The sequence below is a fragment of the Acomys russatus genome, chromosome 27, assembly GCF_903995435.1.
Source record: "Acomys russatus chromosome 27, mAcoRus1.1, whole genome shotgun sequence".
NCBI lineage: Eukaryota > Metazoa > Chordata > Mammalia > Rodentia > Muridae > Acomys > Acomys russatus.
In genome coordinates this window covers 10,015,806-10,038,282 of record NC_067163.1, presented here as the reverse complement: position 1 = coordinate 10,038,282, position 22,477 = coordinate 10,015,806, and the positions used below count along the sequence as shown (strand labels likewise).

General features: G+C 41.3%; 1 protein-coding gene across 1 annotated transcript in view; it reads left to right on the top strand.

Annotated features, from left to right (window-relative positions):
- Nucleotides 1-22,477, top strand: part of Csmd1 (CUB and Sushi multiple domains 1) — a 1,555,368-nt gene that overhangs the window by 1,371,577 nt on the left and 161,314 nt on the right. The window contains exons 27-31 of the mRNA XM_051170014.1: nt 2,403-2,594; nt 8,307-8,445; nt 11,969-12,156; nt 16,052-16,246; nt 19,807-19,923. Of these exons, the coding sequence (XP_051025971.1) occupies nt 2,403-2,594; nt 8,307-8,445; nt 11,969-12,156; nt 16,052-16,246; nt 19,807-19,923 (831 nt within the window). The remainder of the gene's footprint in view (nt 1-2,402; nt 2,595-8,306; nt 8,446-11,968; nt 12,157-16,051; nt 16,247-19,806; nt 19,924-22,477) is intronic.

The following is a 22,477-nucleotide window of genomic DNA, read 5'->3' as shown; positions in this document are numbered from 1 at the left end:
AAAGTGGATCTGGGGGAGGAGGGAGATAGGGAGACAGGGACTGCGACAAGAGGAGGGAGGGGACAGTGTGGAGCTTCCAGCTGCTGTGCAGAACCCAGGATTGAAGGGGTCATTGGGGAAATCTGAGACACGGCATCATTAGGGAGCAGGGTTAGGTTCCAGGAAGAAAGTTCAGGTCCATATTAGTGAAATTACAGCCTGATGCAATGGAAGCCCCAAGACATTGGAGATTCCAGGACCGTGAGATACTGACCAGGACAGCAGCACGTATGTATGTATATATGTATATATGTAGTGACCCCAGCCTGATCCTACAGCAGAACAAGCTATGTGTACTACAGATGGCAAAGCTGAAGATCTAGGGCTTCCTAAGCATTTGGCGCCCAGAAGAACATGAGTGATACCAAAGTCCTGGACACTATGCTATATACTGCTAGAGCGTGCTTACATTGATCTGATTGTATTTATGTCCCAGCTTTTTTCTTTTCTAATAAGAAATTATGTAACTTAGTTTCATTCCTTTATATGAGCCTAAAGATATGAAATTTCAAATTTATCTTAAATATACACAATAAGAGGAGACTGGAGAGATTGTGGTATAGCCATGTGGGCTGGGGAGAGGGCTCAGTAAGTGACATGCTTGCTGAGCAAGCATGAGGACCCAGGTTCAATCCCTAGCACCTCTACAAAAACCTGGGCATGACGCTAGGTGCCCATAACCCCAGCACCTGGAAATGGGGGTAGGAATATTCCTAGCACCTTGTTGGCCCCCCTATCTAACCAGTCGGTGGGCACCATGTTTAGTGAGAAACATTGTCTCAAACAATTAGGTGAGGAGTGATCTCTGGCCTCTGCAATCACACATGAAGGAGCAAATACTCTTATATATATGAACGTGCACAGGTACACATACACACACACACACCTACACACACACACACACACAGAGAGAGAGAGAGAGAGAGAGAGAGAGAGAGAGAGAGAGAGAGAGAGAGAACTATATAGCAGTGAGATGGATAATCTGGACATAATGCCCACACATGACCCTCAGAAGTACAACACTGAGAAAAGAGAAAGTTCCAGAAGAATTGGTATGAGCCTGTGTGTAGAGCTTCCAGCAGCATACAACACCCAGCCTTCTATACGCTTACTACTGATAGGCAGAAATTCATGGTAATCAACCAGGAAAACAAGGAATTACAGGAAGACATTCAGGAAGGTCATTACTGGAGTGTAGCAGAGGGTTAGAAAGGGTGGACATGGCTGCATGCAGATACCACTGGTGGATGTGCAGTGGCATAGGATGGGCGGACATGGCTGCATGCGGATACCTCTGGTGTGTGTGCGGTGGCAGGAAACTCATTATTCTCTTGTCATGGTGCAGATATGCCCAAGCCTGAGATTAAATATGGGGTGAAACCCTGTTAGAGGATGGTAGTAAGATAGCTAACTGCTGCCCTCCCCTGACTCTATAGAGACAGGGGATCAGCAAGGAGGACAGTTCGCACACTGCCTCTTCTCATACCATGCCTAATAAGTTGGTTGTTATTAGCCTTGTTTTTACAGGGTAGTTAGTGAAAATCAATGTCTGAAAGCATTAAGCTCTAATTGCATCTCTCTGAGCAGGACTGTGACCTGACAGTCCACCTTTCCATGGACTCTTTGATGTTGGATATGGTCTCTGTCTTTCTGTCTTTCTCTGTCTACCTCCACTCCCCTCCCCCCCATCCTCTCTCTCCCTCCCTCTCTCTCTCCCTCCTGCCCTCTTTCTCTTTAACCTCTCCATGTCCCTCACTTTTCCTTTTTCTTCCCCACTCCTCCTCCTCTCTTCCACTGACATATTTTCAGTGTTTTCTAAAGACTAGGTGACTAAATTATAAGGTTTTACAGATGTGTGATTGATTATTTGCCTGGAAAGGAGTAGCCTGTGGATCCATAGTGCCTCTGATAAAATTGACATATGCCCGCCTTCCCCACTCACCGTGAGGGGTCATATCAAGGAAAGCTTTTTATTGTATTTTGCTCCAGGTTGAAGCTATAGTTCTTTAATTAAATCATTTAAATTGTGACATATGACTTTATAAATTATTATCGAAGGGCAGATTAGAGGGAAATGCATATAGAAAGTATACTAAGTATAATATGAGAAGATTGGTAATTAGAATTACATAAGTGGCCAAATTTCAATAAGATTTTGCTAGAATTTATTCAACATGAGCAGAAGCAAAGTGCTTAGTATCAGATCCTCCCACAAGGAAAGACCGCCTCTTTTTAAGCTCACCAAAAACATTTGGTGTATTTTACCAATGGTGAACATGTTACCCTGGAGGCAGCAGCCACCCGAGCCTGTGTGGACACTTGGTTCTCAGTCACCTGACCAAGTGTTGTTTGCTCTTCTGCAGCATCCATTGCATCCACCTGCAATGACCCTGGAATGCCTCAGAATGGTACCCGCTATGGTGACAGCAGGGAGCCTGGAGACACCATCACCTTCCAGTGTGACCCTGGGTACCAGCTCCAAGGACAAGCCAAGATCACCTGTGTGCAGATCAACAACCGCTTCTTCTGGCAGCCAGACCCTCCTTTGTGCATAGGTACTGGGCCCCGGGAAATGGGAACACCATGCCTGTAAATAAACGCAGTCTATGCTTCAGATATGTCCACTAACCTTTTCTTTCTTCAGGAGGACATTTCAGGAGCTTCCTAAATGGCCTCGGGCTCTCCGAGACAATGCTGAAATTTTATTGCAAACCTTTACTTTATTAGATGAAATAAAGGACGTGGTTTCCTTAATGTACAGTAATTGACATTTATCTAACATTTCTTGTCCTTAACAGATCTTATGTAAATATATATCCACCAATCCAGACTTAGAATTTTTACATGGCTCAAAATTTATCAGCCGTCCACTGCTGGCCTCATTCTTTAATATAAAACACATCTTCAAGCAAAACCTGCTACTGAAAAGCTCTTTATCTTTTTAGAAGTATGGCTTTCTATAACATCTGTACGTTTTAGCTAGAATCCTGAAAAGCAGACATTATATCACTTTTGGGGAAAATGAAAATAAAGAATAAAATTGTGTATAACACAATTAAAATTCCCCATTCAACTTATTAATGTCGTAACAAATGGCTTTGCCAGCAACGATCTTAATAGGCATCTAAGATGACTTTTCACAAGTATGATTTTAGGAAAACAGATTTTCATCTAAAACAGGAATTACCTGTAAATTATCCTTCATTCTGTTAAATAGTTTGACATAAAATACCTATTTAGAGTATTCAGTCATAATTCCTAAATGAAATTTAACCAAACCTTAGTTCAGTTGCTGCTTCTTAATATTCTGCTTGAAAATGTAGAATTGAATTGATCTGTGACAGAGAAGTGAGGGACTGGCTCATGGCCTTGGAGACAGATGAGGCAGGAGCTCTGTTCAGTAACAGCTGGCCTGGAGGAAAGCAGCCTCTGTTTAGTAGCCTTCTCAGCTGTGAGCACAGTGAGCCTTTCATTGCTCACTCCCCTAGCAGGAGCCTTGTGACACTTTGGATATTTTTCAAAATAAAGTAGATGCGGCTGTCATTGTAAACTTTTTCTTTTACTTTGTGAAGGTCCCTGCAAATGGAGCTTCTCCTTCTGTCTTTTATTGTTCAGCTCCCCTGTGTGTGTGTGTGTGTGTGTGTATCTGTGTTATGTGTATATGTTTACATGGCTATGTTGTATGTGTATTATGTGTGTGCTCTATGTGTGTATCTCTGTGCCTGGATGCTTTGTGTGTCCATGTGTTTGTTACGTGTATTATGCACTGTGTGTGTCTATGGTGTATATGTATGCCTATATGTGTAGTGTGTGTCTCTGTGTGTGTGTTGTATGTGTGTCTCTCTCCCTGTACTTTTGGGTCCATGTATTTGATGTGTGTATTATGCATTGCTGTGTGTGCATATGTGTCTCTGTTGTGGAAATAAAAGTGTAATTTTCTTCCATTTTATATTTTTAATCTCATGGAGGAAAAGCTTAAAAATCAACTTTAAGTTAACCTCTCAAAGGCACTTAATCCTTTCTGCATTCAAGGCATAGTTGTAAAATTTGACCTCTTCCCTCGCTCTTCCATAGCCTTTGACACAACCAACTCCCAGTCACCTAATTTAGAGCAAGCACTGAAGAAACCAAAGCTCAGCAGAAAGCACTCACTGTCCTTCTGGGTCTCGAACAGCACTTTCCAAGGGCAGATGGAAATCATCTGTAGCAATTGAATAGTCAAGTATTTGAGGGCCAGACCTGCCCACAAGCATAGATGCTATGTGACAGGAAGACAGATGCTATCTCTCCGTTACACTGTGAGTTTCACTTTTCAGACATGAGGGCTGTGTCCCCTGCAGCATATTTCCAGAGTGACGCCTCAGCTGACTGTGGACTAGCACCCATATAAATTCTTTACTCTACAGGGAACACTTTAAAACCGCTTTTTTTCTTATTAGGAGATAATGCATGTTTATTGCAGGCATTTTAAAAAAGCTATAACATAGCAAGTTGTGAGGAAAGGTATTGTCTTTTTACCCAGAGACAGTTCCTATTAACAAACATACTCCAGTAAAATTCATAAGCGTATGTATATATTTTGCTTTAAAATATTTTTAACATGTCCTGCCAGAATACTAACTTAGCAGTGCACAGTGTTTGGGGTGCTATTTTATGTTATAAACTAGATTTTTAGTGACTATGGGGCATCTATGAGCACAACTCCTGGCTCATGACACTGGCGACGTGATGCTGTATATTATCGCATAAGTGCAACTTGGCAATGTTGGACTCACTATTTCTGTACAAGTGCACAGTCAATTCCTCACTTCTGAAGTCAACCATAATAAAACAGGCTTTGTATAACACACATGATTGTGGGAGAATAATGTATTTCTTCAATTTTATTTCTCTAAGATGCTTTTAAAAAATTGTATCCAAATATTTACACCAACGATAGTTGTCATTACCCATGCTTACTTTCTCTAATAGGAAAGTCACAACTTAGGATGATTTTAAACCTTCTTATATGGTTAGAAAGTGATATGTTCTTCTTGTTTTAATTCACACTTTAGATCAGACACAGGTCTGAACCTTATCTTTACATTTGATTACTGGCTGTGTGATTTGTTTGTTTGTTTGTTTGTTTGTTTCCTATCCCTTTCCTTGGTCATCAATGTGCTCTGCCTTTTGAGTGTTAACTCTTTTTCTGTTCAAGCTCCCCCTGTATCCCCCCAGATCCCCAAGATACACGTAACACACCTTTCCCAAGATCTGCTTTATTATCTCTCTTCTATTTCTTTCTTTCTGAAGGGCCCCTGAAAATGGAACTTCTCTTTTTGGCCTTTTATAGTTGAGCACACCCCTCTCTCTGTTGTATGTATTATACATGTGTATCTATGTGTCTCTCTGTGTGTATTATATGTGTGTCTATGTGTCTGTCTGTGTATGTGTCTTTGTATGCTTTGTATGTATGTGTGGTGTATGTATGTATATATGTGTGTATGTATGTGTTTCTGGGTCTGTTTTTGTATGCTGTGTATTAGGTGTTATATATGTGTGCATGTGTGTGCTGCAAGTAGATATGTCCATGTCTTTGTGTTATGTGTGTATGTGGGTAGATAGGTCTACACATGTATGTGTGGTTGTGCTTACTCATGCATGTGTGTACATGTGGAGCCCAGAAATCAATGTTAGGTGTCTTCTTTAAAAATCTTAGTTTTTCAAACTGAATCTCTCTCTCTCTCTCTTAGCCTGAAACTCACCTGTTTGGCTAGACAGGCTGGATGGCAAGCCCCAGAAACCCACTCATCTCCACCCTCATACACCATCAGGGAGCTACAGTTGTCCATGCATAGATTTACACATGAGTACTCGGGGAGCGAACTTGAGTCCTCACGCTTGCACACAGTGCACTTTATTCATGAGTCCTCTCTTTAGCAATATAGCTGAGTCTCAAGGGATGAATGTTCTAATTGGAACAGCATGTCCTGTCCCTCAAAACCCTCCAGTTTTGCATTGCTTAGTCTCTTTTCTTAGGATCCAAATTTTACAGACCTCTAAAAAGTGTTCACTTATCTTCAGTCTGCTGCACACACTATTTTTGATGGCTGGAGCTGCCCATGACCCTCAGGATGATTATTTAAGGATGTCTCACTGAATGGTGTGGGTGTTACAGTGTTTTCTGCAGAGATGCTGGCTGCCTCGTTAGAGTGGACTTCTGCACACAAGCTGGGTGGAGTGGGAGCTGACCTGTGTAATGGGCGTGTGTGTGTGGATAGACCTGAGGATGCTTCGTGCATACAAGCCAGATGGAGTTTCTAGAGTGTCTGAACTGTATCTTCTAAACTCTAATTGTATCTAAAAGGTTTTATGAGCTCCCTAATTAAAGCCTAATGAAGCTAACATGAATAATTCCAGACCCCGAGAGAACAAACGTGCCAAAATAGTGCTACTTAACACCATTCTTGGCGTTAACACTCTCATTTGGTGGAGTTCCGGGGACCAGCAGGAAGAACCAGATTCCCCTTTGTTTCCTTTAAGTTAATATTTGAATCATACTCTGAGCACCCTTCTGTGACAGTGCCCTAAATCTGTCACTTTGCATCTTCCAAGCCCTGCATGGAATACAATCATCTTGGCTTTCAGGTACTTTTACGCTCTACATCAGTAAGGCTGCCCTATCAGACCCATGTTCTTAAGCTAGATGCTGAATTAGCCATGGCAAGTGCTGCAGAAAGACTCCCAGTGAGAGCAATGAAGGGGCCACCTGATGATGACCGCATCATTATTAAGAAGGACCTTCACATAAGCACACATAGAGCTTCATAGTCTGCCAACACATCTCCCATAAGTTGAGTGTACTCCTGTGGTGTTCATAACTTGAATTGACCAGACTGAGTGAGTTTATCATACAAAACAGGATGATTTCATTGTATTTATTGTTTTTTAAAAAGTGGGTTTTCAGGAATGTTATGTGGCTGTTTAAAGGCCCAGTCGTGACTAAAAACTGTGGACTACAATCTTTTATCTTCTCTTACTTTATTTACACAAAGCAAATCCTTATTTGTGGAGGGAGAAAAGGATGACCAATTAGAATATTTCATTATTTATTCCCAAATATACATATATTTGTATTGTCAATAATGTGAACTATCTGTAATGTGGGAGAAATCTGTGGTTTAATTAGAGTGAAAACTTGAAACAACTTAGTCACAAACCACAGAATTTCCCTAAAGAACCATGAAATCCATGACAGCATCAGTGCCTCAATGTGCAAACATGTATATATTTCCAGTGTTTGAACAATGCCCATGTAGTAGAAGATCTAATGGAAATTTTATTTGGCACATGCAATAATATTAAATACCTTCAGATCCTAGAAACAAAATTATCACACCTGATAATTTTTGTGTAAATGTGAAGGCAGACCAGGCACAGCTAGTGACTGTAAGGCTAGCTCAGTCCTTATCATGTGGAGTTCTTTAACTATAATATCTAATCACTATGATCAAGCATTCTCTCTAGGGTCAAGTGTTAGACAGACAGAAAGACTGACCATTATGTCCCTCAAAGCCCATGTTCTAGGATGTTCTCTGACTTTGTAAACTGATGAGAAATGGCAGCAGAATTACTAGGATAATATGGTGACATCCATGAAAGGTTTATATCAGGTTTTGTGTATGAGCACATACATGTACATGTGTATATGCATATGTAGAGGGTCTGAGGGTTAGGTACACTCCTCAATTTATTTGAGTAAAATGGAAGTTATTGAAAGACATTTTGTCAGTTGTAATCATATAAAACATAGCTGGGTGTGTAGGCTTATGCCTGAAACCCTTGTGCTTGGAAGGCATGAGAATCATGGTGGCTTCAAGGATAGCCTGAGCTACTGTGAGTTCCAGGATAGCCCAGACTGTAGAAAGAAACCCTCTCTCAAAAGTAAATAATAGATAGGTATGTAGGTAGCTAGATACAGATAAATAGATGGACAATAGGTAGATAGATGATAGAGAGATAGATAGATAGATAGATAGATAGATAGATAGATAGATGGAGTTTGAAATTATCTAAGAACAGGATGAGTTATAATCTAAAATCCTCAAGGATCACATGGAAAGGTACAGACTTTGTGGGCTTCTCTAACATGCCTCTACATTTGTAGGCAAACTATGTCTTTGATGCAAGCGCCGCCAATTGCACCCTTCTAGAAAGAGCTGCCCGCCTGTGTTCAGCATTCTGGATGTCTGCTCTAACTTTCCCCCTGTGACTTTCTTCTGTGACAGCTGCTTGTGGCGGGAATCTGACGGGCCCTGCTGGAGTGATTTTATCCCCTAACTACCCACAGCCGTACCCTCCAGGGAAGGAATGTGACTGGAGAATTAAGGTGAACCCGGACTTTGTCATTGCCTTGATATTCAAAAGGTACGTCTGGTGCAGACTACCTCTTTTTAGTAGGACTTTAATGCCATGTCCAGCTCACTGCATTTGTCTCCTCAGTACATCCAACTTTACAAGTAGTTAGCTGCCAGCTCAGTGTCTATTAGCTATCCAGACAGAGGCAGGGTGCCAAGAACAGGGAACGTTGCCATGATGGGCAGCCCCTCTGCATGTAAGACACACATGAAATCCTTTCACACACTAGCCACCTTGCCCTTGATGTGATGTCCATCCAAACTTTATTTGTAGAATATCAGATAAGTTGTTAAACATGCTGTGGAGACGCTTGAGGAAATGCCTCCTCAACATTCCATTTTTTGCAGTCAGTGAAGGCTGGTTTTCCACTGCTCGCTCTGTCTGGCAGTCTGATGGGCTGTTGCTGTCATTTAAACTGTTGTGATAAAGTAGAGATAGCAACAGAAGACTCCCCAATCTTTGCCTGATCTAAAGTTTGGACTCTAGACGTCAGTGTCTAGGGAATGGTCATTCACCCCTGCTGTACAAGGTGATAAAAGTTCAACACTGTGAGGATTCAGTAAAGTCAATTCCACTGTGGTTATGGCTTAAATGTGATATGCCCTCTGCTTCTCATGTCTGAAGCCTTGAGCAAACAGCTGATGGTTCTGTGTGGGAGATGTTTGGAACCTTCTGAACATGAGGCCTCCTTCATAAGCATATGGTCATATAGGTGGGGCTTGGGGGTTTATAGCATAACCCTGCTTCCATCTAGGCTGTTCTGGGCCACCAAGATGCAAGCAACCCAGACCATAACCTCTGGCCTTCATGGATGGAGCAATAAACAGCCATGCCTTCTGCACCATTAGGAATGATAGCCACTGAACTAAAACCCAAAGCAAATCATTTCTTCCATTGGTTACTTCCAGCAAGGCAATTTTTCACAGTGATATAAAAGGGTTTATACAATACTGTATTATCACATTAGTATTTACTATGTAGTAGCTAAATTTTGGTGCATACTGAGATCTTTTCAAATAATATGCTTTGCTTTTTTTAAACTATAAATGTGATATTCTGAAAGGTGAAGGTCTGAAGGGTAAAGGTCTTGCTAGCTTGTGTCTTAACCCATCAGAAATAAATGAGATTAACTATTTGATTTCTCTGCCAGGGGACAGGTTTCCTTGCCTAGGATTTTGGGCCCACACGTGTGCCCCCCCAGGGATGCTGACCTCCCTCACCATCTCGGATTCAGTATAGGTTATGGTTCTGGGATAGGGCATTAGTCAGTTTGCAGGGCACATTTCCCTGAAAGTGCCTGTACTCATGATCAAAAGAACAAATACTTTCAGGACACTCAGCCGACACACAATAAGTGAGCCTGTGCCAGTAGACCAGCCATGTGATTGTTCATTGCAGAACTTGGTAGATCTTCCTTAAAACCTCGATGTTCATCTGATTCCTGAGGACAGAGTAAAGTGACTATCAGATATAAGCAGAGCCTTGCTACTCAGTTTCACACCTCTGCTGTGGCAGTGACCAATGATCAAAGCTACCAAGGAACAGCTCGTTTGATAATAATGACATTTATGGCAGGAACGTTCCTTGCTGTGTTTTATACACCTCTATGAAAGATGCACAACACAGATAATCATCAAAGTCTTGGATTCTTGTAAGCCACTAGCTTGCCCCGGATCTGTTTAGCTTTATATTATTGTAGCTGCTCTGAGCTGAAAGTCTGTGTGTTAGGATGAGAATCATCCACTTGCAACCTAGGATCCATGTATGTGTTGGAGGATGGGGGGAGGAGTTGTCAGAAAGCTGTGTAGGGACAAGGATGCTCAAACAGGAGGAATCCAAGGTGCACTAATGAGACCCCCCCATGTGTGGACATCAGCCACAGTCTTCAGAGGACTCTGTTAGAGTCAGGTGACACACAGGACTCTTTCAGAAGACTGAATTCTGGTGTGTTCTTATGGGTAGGATGGGAGTCTGACATTAGAAATATTGGAGGAGGGCATTCTAGGACTGCACATAAGTGTATGCTGGTGTTGGTGACTGTGGAGAGCAATGCCTATCACTGTACCTGTGTACTGTATGGTAATGTTGATTCACAGGGACTCAAACTTGCACCACAGACTGGGTGAGAGCTAGGAAATTACTAAGGTTTATAGGTATATAATGCTATGGTAAGTGGAAATAAGCCTGATTATTATAAAGGGAACTGGAATTAATTATAAAGTAGGCACCAGGGTTCTATGCCCAAACTATTTTATGTTTAAAAAGAGATTCAGCACAGAATGTGCTTTTCCCTTTCCCATGTCTGATTGCATTTCAATGTTCAGTAGGTAATTATGATCATAATCAGCGTTGCTAGACATTGGAGATGGTACAGGACCAGATTCTAGAATCATCCATGAAAATGACCATGACTAAAATTATTCTTCCAATAAAACCCTACACAGCATTTGTGATTACACCAAATCTCTGAGCTTTGGAGCCTCTGCCCTTCCTTCTTCATGTCTGACACCAGCAGCCTTACAAATACATTATAAATTTACAAATTTGTAAATTTGTAAATAGATATTTAAAAACAACAGTGATGTCCCTGTGACCCTTGAGAGTAAATAATTGAAGTCTTAACATGGATGTTGATATTAGAAAAGAAGAGAAGAGAAAAGAAAATAGGGAGAGAGAGAGAGAGAAACACAGAATGTGAAAAGGAAAGGGGAAGTAAAGGAAAGGGGGAGTAAAGGAATAATAGAAAGATTGATTGGAATATTCAATGTAGTGACATGATAGAAAATGTTTGTGCTCTGCCCATACAAGATTCATAAATATTGGCTCACTCGCCTAAGGAAACAATGACCATTACAGGTTTTGTTTTTTGGGTTTTTTGGTTTTTTTTTGTTTGTTTGTTTGTTTGTTTGGTTTTTTTTTTAGACAGCATTTCCCTGTGAAGCCTTGGCTGTCTTAGACTTGCTTTGTAGACCAGGTTGGCCTCAGACTCACAGAAATCCACCTGCCTCTGCCTCCCAAGTGCTGGGATTAAAGGCGAGTGCCACCACACCCAGCTCCATTTCAGTTTTTAATGTAAAAATTAACCAATGAGGCTTTTAATTTTTAACCTTTATAACATAAAGCAGTACTAAGTACATACATCTTAAATCCCAAAATACCCACATAATAATCAAGATTCAGTGGGAATCTCACGTTTGAGCCTGGCTTTTCTCAAGCTGTTTATCTCTAGCAAGTTGATGGGGACAAGGAGGGGTGCCACACCCCTGTTACTATTATTTGTTTTCTTTTAACTCCATTCAGAACTGTCTACTATTGGAGATGTTCGCCATTACATAAAACACTGAGAGTGCTTATTACAAATGATACTTCCAATTCAGCACGATGATTAGTGTTATGTTTAATTTTGAATATTGTAATCATTTAAATTACTATACAAAAGCAGACTAAACTGCAACGTGTTCCCCAAAACTTAACTCTGAGACACGAGGTGAGTTTGTGTTGGGGATGTCAGTGACACTCTCCTTCCGTCCAGCTTTAGCATGGAGCCAAGTTATGACTTCCTGCATATCTACGAAGGGGAGGACTCCAACAGCCCGCTGATCGGGAGCTTCCAGGGTTCTCAAGCCCCAGAGAGGATCGAGAGCAGTGGTAACAGCCTCTTCCTGGCGTTCAGGAGCGATGCTTCTGTTGGCCTGTCGGGGTTCGCCATTGAATTTAAAGGTGAGTGATGAGATGGATTGTGGGGAAACCAGCTGGCATCAGGGCTGCTTCTGCTGTCAGGATGTCTTGGTGAGATGTTGTATCTCACACACGTGTTTCTGACCTGCATGCATGGGTCACTGTGTGTGTGTGTGTGTGTGTGTGTGTGTGTGTGTGTGTGTGTGTGTGTGTGTGTGTGTGGTCTTCCTGAAGAAGAGAGCCCCACCTTTCATGTGCTAAAAAGTATTTCTAGTTCCAATGGAAAAGGAGACAAAGATGTTGAGGGAAATGCTTTTATGTGGGTGCATTGTCATCTGAGGATGGATTATGGCATGTGCGGTAACTGCTTTGATGACATTTAAGAATCATGTGATATGTGTTAGCATTTTCCAAGAATTAAATTCGTTGAGATAGTTTTGCCCCAGTCTTTCCCACTGAGACACTATTCATTACCCCTGCGTCTTCCTTAATTATGGGCACAGGGTAGATGAGAAGCTCTGGCCCCAGCAGATTTTCATGGGTGCTTTGGGATCTATTGACATCCAAGGAAAACAGAAAAGCCACACTAAAAACACCCCGCCCTGAGAACTTTGACTACAGTCCATGAAAACAGATACCATTCTGCAATGTGAATTCATATGTGAAGGAAGGAAGGGAGGGAGAGGGTAAGACATGGCAATAATAAGACAGAATTTGGCCTGGTATTATCAATAGTAATGAGGATTTGGGTAAAAATAAGTAAGTAGATAAATTAATAAACAAATAAATAAATTATGCTTATTCATACTAGTAATTTAACTTGTTAAAACTATAAAATAAAATGAAGGAACATTATATCTTAGTCCCCATTTTAATGGATTTATATTGCTTTATATGGATCTAAGTTTAAAAATTACTTACAACCTCAAAATCCATAAATATAAAGGTCTTTCTTAAAATACATGGTAAAAATCACACAGTTGAGCCTGTGCCTTTGGAGTAGAAACAGCTGTGTTTATACTTTTGAGCCTCATCAGAGGACATGTATGTTATGAAGACTGTAGATGACCCTCACCAAGCCTGTACCTGGTCTATGATAGCTACAATCTAAAGAGCTAATCAAGCCAGGGTCCACTAAATGCCACGTATATAAAGTTACACTATGAAAAGCCAGAGGTGAGGGAAGCCTCTTCATCTGGGTCCATTGGTTCCAAACAGTCACTCTTTACTTTAGTATTTGAGTTCTTACTGTTTGAAACATTTTCTTGAAGAGTCAATGGGAAAGACTTCTCCAGGGCTAACAGAACTGGTGTCACCACATTGTCAAAGGTAAGCGAGCAATCTCAGGCTGAGTATAACAGACTGCAGAGACGGTTGATAATGTGATGGGCCAGGAGGGGTCCCAGGGCCGCCACACCATGCAGCCACGCAGAGGCCCTAACATGTACCAATTTGCTATACAGAGTGGGAATTTACAAAAGTATTTCTAAGTGGAACGGACAAGAACAACAGAAAACTACACACAGCCATGAAGCCATCTAATTAGAAAGCAGAGCAAAACGTAGCCAGAAACAGAACTGTGATTTATCACTGAGCACCCAGAACTGACAATCAGTAAATAGGACCAAGAGATTAGATGCAGTCATTTGAAAGCAAACCAGCTGCTAACCAGTTCTCACTCAGTGGCATAAAGTGGAGTGCTGTGCAAGCTGTGTCTTACCAAGCCACGTATGGGTCTGAAAGAGACTTACAACAAAAGAAAGAAAGACAATGCTGTGGGTCTACACTGATTGATATAACACTTTTTAATAAGCTAAGGATGATGCTTACAAGCAAATCTGTGCTTACCCATGTCTTGAATGACTCGATAAACAATGAAATGGGGCAGCTTTGATGAGCAAACAAGGGATTCAAAAATAAATAAGTAGTTTTATTTTTGTCTTTTGTTCTTTATTTGTTTAGTTAGTGGTCTGTGTGGGATTCAAGACTATTACAGAGAATTATACGACTATCAACTACTGTTTGAAATCTCCAAATAGATTTTCAGTGACGTGATTGGAGACACTGATCCCTGCCTATCAGCTGCTTGGTGCAGGACCACCAAGAGCAGAGAAAGGTTTTCAGATTAATCAGTGTTGTTGACCAAAGTATATAAGCGTGAACTGCTTTTTAAAATTTAATTGTCACATAAGAGGCTCTGTGTCTACAGTGCATTCAGCTATAACATATTGTATAGATTGGGATAATGTTTACCAGAGAGATCTCCCTTTGCTGATGTTTATCCACAGAGTGTTAGAAATCTAACTGAAAATATTGAAAACTGATGATAAAAAACAGTGAAACTGGCCTCTTGTGCTTCCTGTAGGACTCTCCAAGATGTGATATTTGCTTGATATTTTTCCTTTTTCAGTAACTGTATTTCATTCATGCCCTGTGGGTGTTTTTGAACCTATTTCATCCTTTCTCTCTCTGGCATACCTGACCATCTCCATAACACCCTTCCTCCTGAAGTTCATCATGGAATTGCCACATTAAATGATGAACTACATCAGCTACATGAACTACATAGCCAGGAAGAAGTAAAAGTAACATCACCAATTTTATCCCAGACAAAAAGTATCAAATGGAATTCAGTAAAGTACTTATATGTCACAAAGTTCCTTGCACATAAGACAGACACTTGATTTTCTGTAGTAGATAAAAGAATTGCATTCATGAACTTTTTATGGAGATACCATTTTCAAACTCAAAGTTTATGCTTTGAAGTTATCCCAGAGCCTAAACCAGTACAATGAACCCCATTACCACCCTTCCCTCCTATACTACCAAAGAGATGGCCATAACATTGAGTTGAACGTTGTCTTCTGCCTTCTATAACACCCACTGGAAAGGCTGTGAAGTTCAGCTCCTCCGACAGCAGTCTCACTAGGCACTCTCATTGGGGATGTGTTTACCAAACAAAGCACAATTCCAGTCTAAAATTTCACAGAACACATGTCTATGGACAGATGCTCATTGAATTGATGATATTTTAAATGACCCATTGAAGTAGAAAGTTGAAAATACTGAGGTTGGCTGCATAGCGACAAACTCCGGTTGTCCAGACAGATCGTATATGGCCCCAACACTGGGTTGTGCAGTCAGTGGCTACAGGGTTAGTACACACTAGTGTGTCCTAGTGACTGTCCTGCCTTGATCTGAACTTCATTCACCTCTTATATTGCAGAAGGGACAGTAATAATTGACATTGAGCTCAGCTCAGTCTGGCATATGCCACGCCCTCATTGAGTCTCTGCAGTTATTGCAATTAAGATGAAAGCAACTGTCACCCACTAGATGTAGTACTTGACACCTGTCAATCAGATGCCATTTTCCTGCTAAGCTTGACAGTCTCCAGTGTACAATACCAGCCACAAGAACTTTAACTCAGAATAATTTCTGAGTTTCTAACCTGAGTCTGTCCGCGCTGTGAGGAGAAGCAGCACTTGATTTTCAGGCACTCTGCAGTTTTCCTCTTGCAAAGCCAGATTACCAGTTTGTGAGAGCTTTTGGACAAGTTCACACTGGGATGAGTCAGGAGCAAGTTGAAAGAGAACCTCAAATTTTTCTCAATCAGTTTTAAAATGCACAGCAATTAGACCGTCAACAAGTCATAAAATGCACATCACAAAACACTGCGCTTTTTGGTTACATGAACATAATTTTATATCACTCTGTAATAAAACGTAATTTTAAAAAACAGTAAATATAATTTATTGGAGAAGATTTCCCTGCTGTGAGCCATTCAGTTAGCATGGTCATTGGCTGGTAAGTGACTATTTCTAAGAAGTTTTCCCACACTGGGCACTCTGCTAGGCCCTGAACGAAGTAAGAAAAAAAAAAATTAAAATGACTACACATAGATGCACTAATGGTGCGCATGCTCTTTCTCCTTCAGAGAAGCCACGGGAAGCTTGCTTTGACCCTGGCAACATAATGAATGGCACAAGGATTGGAACGGACTTCAAGCTGGGCTCCACAGTGACCTATCAGTGTGACTCTGGCTACAAGATTGTGGATCCCTCGTCCATTGAGTGTGTGACAGGGGCTGATGGGAAGCCCTCCTGGGACCGGGCACTGCCTGCCTGCCAAGGTACTTCTGACTCAGTTTCTCTTCACACTTCTTCCTGCTGTGAAATTTTTTATTTTAAATATAATCTTAATAGTCCAGGTCTATAGTTGAAAGCCATGGTGGGAGTCACTTACTTAGGCAGTTAGTGCCAAGTCCCTAGGACAGTCCTTTTTTATTTTAAGATTTATTTATTTATTATATATACAATGTTCTGCCTGCATGTAATGCCTGCAAGCCAGAAGAGGGCACCAGATCTTGTTATAGATGGTTGTGAACCACCATGTTGTTGCTGGGAATTGAATTCAGGACCTTTGGAAGAGCATCCAGTGCTCTTAACCTCTGAGCCATCTCTCCAGTCCCCTAGGACAGTCCTTGATCACTTAGCTATTCTCAACGTGTCTGAACAAGGCAATGTTTTCATTTTTATCCACATAGTGTGCAACTTCTGCGCCTTGTTTTGTTTAGTTTTTCATTTGATACAAGGAGGTACATGAAAACATTCTGTGGAAGCTTCTCAATAAAGAGAAGAAAATAGATGGCAGATAAGATAGATGATAGAAGATAGATAGATAGACAGACAGACAGAGATGGACGGATGGGTATGTTGGTGAGCAGGTGTATAAATGGACAGACAGACAGACAGCGGTGTAGTAGATAGATATGGACAGACAGACAGCGGGGTAGTAGATAGATGATACAGTTAGATAATAAATAGGAGTAGAGCATTTGCAAAGTGAGCTCCTTAGATTTCTTATGACTGAGCTAAAATAAAATAGGTTTCCATTCTTCATACTTATTTTTAGAACTTTGGTTCATAAGCTTTTGAAAAAGCAAATCTTTTTCTGAAATAGCCAGGCTGAACTGACACAGCTGAGGTGGGAACAGACAGTGACGTGCCTACATTGATGGCCCGAGTCACAGTGTCTCACCAGAAACTTCCACTATGGGAATTAATTTACAAAAATATCCTCCATCTAAAAAGGGGAATTAACATTTCCATTTAAAAAGTGTAAAATAGTTGTCTTAGTTGGGTTTCTATTTGCTCTACTAAAAACGCCTCCATCAAAAGCAACTTGGGGAGGAAAATGGTTATTTTCAGCTTAAAACTCTTAGGTCACACTCCGTCACTGAGGGAAGTCAGGGCAGGAACCTGGAAGCAGGAACTGAAGCAAAGGGATTGGAGGAACTCTGCTGACTGACCGCCTCGCTCTGCCTGCTCTGTCATACCCAGGTCACCTTCCCAGAGGTGACATTTCCCAGAGTGGGCTGAGCTCTCTCACATCAATCACTAATCAAGAAAATGCCGGCGTGGTGGCGCACGCCTTTAATCCCAGCACTCGGGAGGCAGAGGCAGGCGGATCGCTGTGAGTTCGAGGCCAGCCTGGTCTACAAAGTGAGTCCAGGATGACCAAGGCTACACAGAGAAACCCTGTCTCGAAAAACCAAAAAAAAAGAAAAAAAAGAAAAAAAAGAAAAAAAAGAAAATGCACTGCAGGCTTTCCCACAGAACAGCCGGACAGGCACATTTTCAACTGACATTCCCTTTTCCCAAATGAGGCTGGCTTGTGTTAACCAGCCACCACAGTAGTCATGGTAGATGTTTTAGAACAATAAAAGGACTCTGAAATAAAATATCAGAACTAACGATGTGGCTTGTTTAAAAGTTCGTTAAGCATTTCCTGTTTGGCCTTGAATGTGTTAAAGCTGTTGTGCTGTGGTAAGAAGGGAGCCTGGCAAGTCACAGCAATGCAGGACTGGGGACAGTGTCTCAGCAGTCATAACTCTCTCAACAAACCAGTAACCAGAGCCTGCCCCTTAGCAGTACCACAATCCACCAAGTTTATTAATCATGGAAAATGTTCTGTTTGTCCATTAGGACCTAATACTGTGCTAATTAACATGGAACAGATTAAACATGCTATCTTTGGTTTCTTTCTTTTTCTTTTTCTTTTTTTTTTTTTTATGGCTTCAAAATTGCCATATCAATTTTAAATGAACTGTAATAATGTAATGAATGGGAAGGATGCCAAGAGGAAGGGAGGAGGGGAGGAAGAGACGGGAGGAATAGGGAGATTCCAATCAAAACACCATGTATGATATATGCGTGTGGTGAAACTCATTAAGGTATCCGTTTAAGAATGAACCAATATTTATAATAAAAAGAGGCAAAGCTCATAGAAAGAAACTGAACTTTTTCACATCCTAGAAGCAATTTTGAATTTAAATGAGTGCTGATGCCCCTAAGATAAAGATCCATCAAGTGGTGTAGGAGAGCAGAAAGGGTAAGGATCTATGGGAAACTCAGCCCTGGGGCCTCAGCCTCCAGTTTCACAGCTGGAAGGAAAAGCAGGTGTTAGCCCCTCCTGAATATCATATACAAGATGACGGTATTGATGGCTTAACTCACAATCTGAACAAGTGACTGGGGCTCTACTGGATACCAGTGTCATGATTCTTAAACAGAGCTTTGACTATGTGAGCTAAAGGGTTATCTGGTTTAGCAAAGTTAGTATATTATTAGGAGAAAGAAGGTCCATACAACCTCACGGTATGCCCCCATGCATATATACACACATATATAAATATGTACACATAAACAAATATACACATACATATACACAAATGCATATATGCACATGCTTACATGCACACACATGTAGATATTGACATATATAGACATCTGCACATATATTTACATACACATGTATACACATACACAGACATGTATATGCACACATGCATACACACATTCCCACATATGTCCGCACATACATGCATATATATGCATATACATGTACACATATACATATACACGTATACACCATACATACATATACACTCATACACATATACTCACATAAGCACACATACCCACATACATTCATATACATACATGCACGTACATGCATGCACATATACACATATACACATGCATGCACATACATATATATGCATACATGCCTATACATTTACATGCACATGCACTCCATAATAAGTTCAATTTCTCTTCCCCTTATATTTCCTCTCACTTTCTCACTTTCTGGTTATGACCCTTATACACACACACACACACACACACACACACACAAGATTTATCTATGTATAAAATAGCCACAAAAGTATACCCATGACAGACAAAATTGAAAGAAACAAAACTTTTAAAAGAGGAAGATTACTTCATTTTGTTTTAAGAACTGATGAGATCTTCAGACCACTTAGGAAGGTCTGATTAGTGATATCAACTATTCTGGGAGCCTGTCGTTTTATTCGGTTAGTTATTATTCTTTTTAGTAGTAATAGTGGTAGTAGTAGTATAGCTATTTTCGTTATTATTTGAACATCCCTCAGATAGGTCCTGATAATAATGCCAGTCCTTTTTTGAGTGAAAAGCTTTTGCTCCTGTGCGTCTTTGACTTGGTGCTCTGGTGGCCCTGGCTGACCATGCAGAGCAAGCTGTCCACGTGATGCTGGCATTTGTTAAGAGATGAGCAGGCTGCGCATGTTCAGCTCTGTCTACTGTGCTCGCCTGTCACCTGCAGTATCATCCTCACAATACCATTGTCGACTGGCTTTGTTTTCAGCACCCTGTGGAGGCCAATACATGGGTTCGGAGGGGGTCGTTCTGTCACCAAACTACCCTCATAACTACTCAGCTGGTCAGATATGCACCTATTCCATCACGGTGCCCAAGGAATTTGGTAAGAAGTTGCTATTGTTTTTAATTCGTCGCCACATACTTTGCAGCTAATTCATCTGTTGTATGGTAAAATTAGGACAAAAAGATGCAAAAGAAATAACATTCACTGAAATGACAGATTTTCTAAACCCCCGCACAGCATTCATTCTCTGATGCTCTTCTACCAGTGGTGTGTCATGTGACCATGTTTCCCTCTACAGTTGCATCTCAACCACCAGTGTGGCCCCACCCCATGTGTCAGGAGCACAAGTCACCTCTGCACAGCTGGGGGCGAGGGACGGGGGTGAAGTCACCATCCTTCAGACTTTGAAATGTACAGGCAGAGGAGTCCTGGTTGCTTTGCACCCACAGTAGACTTTATGTGATGTCGTCTCTGGCTCCCGGCCAGAACGGTTGATGGTCCTTCCCTGGGGGGAATCCAGATGATAGCTTCTGCACTCTTACAAACTATTTTCGTTTTCCTCAATGGTAAATTCTAACCCCTGCCCCCCCACACACACACCTAAGCCATAGAGCCACAGTTTCCCTTTATGTTAAAGCATCAGTCACACATTCAGAAATGGAACATATGCATTTTGATATGAGAATGTACTTGAGATAAAAAAAATTTTTAAGATTTTTTTTATTATTTTCAACTGTGCACATCCTGATGACTATGTGTATTTGTACTTTAGGACACTCCAGTTTCAAGGGATCTGACAACTCTGGCCTCCACAAGCACCTGCACTCATATGTATATACCCACACAGGACACACATTTAAAGAAATAAAAGTAAATCTTAAAAAAGAATAGATCACTATAGATCCTGAGTTTCTTGTCTTTGCATCCACAATGAGTCCAGAGCTTGCTTTGTGTAGTGTAAGTCTGATCCAGTCACTAACTGGGCAGGCAACACTTCTTCCCACTCCTGTTTCCCTGTGTTCGGCGAGTGCCTTAGGCCTTCATACTGTTCCCCACTTCCAAGAAGAGCCTAACCAGACTACCAGCCACACTGTCTCCTTCCCACTGTTGCTACTTATGTATGCTAGCAGGATTTCCTTATATCCCACCTTAACACAGACACACAAGGGTTCAGGCCCCCACTGTTGAAGCACTAGTTAATCTTCTCCCTGAGACATCACTGCTGTGGGGTTACAGCACACCTTGCTGGGGTTGACAGTTTTGTGCCTTTCTTCTTTCAGCAGGTGAGTTGGACCCATTTGCTCACCTAGGTAGAGAGAGCTCGCTTAGAAAAGCTGGTCCGGGGAGATGCCATAGGCTTCCCTAGATGACTTGCGTGCCCCTGATCCTCCTGATGTCACGGAGGCTGCCTCTGTATTTGCTACAGAGCCTGCTGCACTGCTGGGTGTGACAGCTACAAACATGTTAATGAGTTCTTTACTAATTTCCTAGTTTCCACAGTAAAGTTCATGTCACCAAAGTATTCTTGACAGAAAGTAGGAATCGCATGTGCATGACTCACTATTTTTCATAATCAGCATCTAACATAACAGGGTTCATTGGAGAGACTGGAAAGGCTGCAGGGCCGGGGGGGTGGAGCACATACAGAGGTGATCTGAGATGTTGCCCCTGCTGTAACCTCTGAGCCACAAAGTCCCTAGTGAGCCTCCTCTACAGGGAAAACCTACTGAGGCCACGTGCCTGCTTTGCAATGCTCTGTAGATTACATTGCAAATTGCAAGCTTCAGTGTGTGTGTGTGTGTGTGTGTGTGTGTGTGTGTGTGTGTGTGTATGTGTGTGTGTGTGTGTGTGTATGTGTGTGTGTGTGTGCGTGTGTGTGTGTGTGTGTGTGTGTGTGTGTGTGTGTGTGTGTGTGTGTGTGTGTGTGTGTGTGTGTGTGTGTGTGTGTGTGTGTGTGTGTGTGTGTGTGTGTGTGTGTGTGTGTGTGTGTGTGTGTGTGTGTGTGTGTGTGTGTGTGTGTGTGTGTGTGTGTGTGTGTGTGTGTGTGTGTATGTGTGTGTGTGTGTGTGTGTGTGTGTGTGTGTGTGTGTGTGTTCTCTCATCTGTACAGGACCACATGTCTGCATCTTCAAACATATCCTCATAGTAGACTGCCCACATTATGTTCACTAACACATTAATTTTCTTCTACTAGAATTTTTACCCTTAAAACTAGTTGTATAGTTCAGTTTCTGGCTCATTATTTTTTTAGAAGGACTTTTGAGTATACCTCACACACCAACCAAGAAAGAATACATTTGATTATGGCTTGTATGTCAATACTGAAACACTGGTTTCTCAAAATACTGTGCAGCCCTTTTATTTCATCAATTGTAACATGTAAAAATTGATTTAATTTAAATTTCAACAGATGTTGCTGTTTTCTTGAAGGTAGTATATTCTTCGAGTTTCATATCCTAAAAATTAAAAAAAAAAAGGTACAGAATAACCCAAAGAAATCTCAGAAATGGGGTTCTAAACAAAGTGCTTATTCTTTTGGCTGGATGCCAGCCTGAACAAGGGATTCTAATAAGTTTCTGGTTCCTTGTCAAAGTATCATAGAACTTGCTTCCTACCTAGCTAGTTTTTCATGAATCAAAATATAATTAATAAA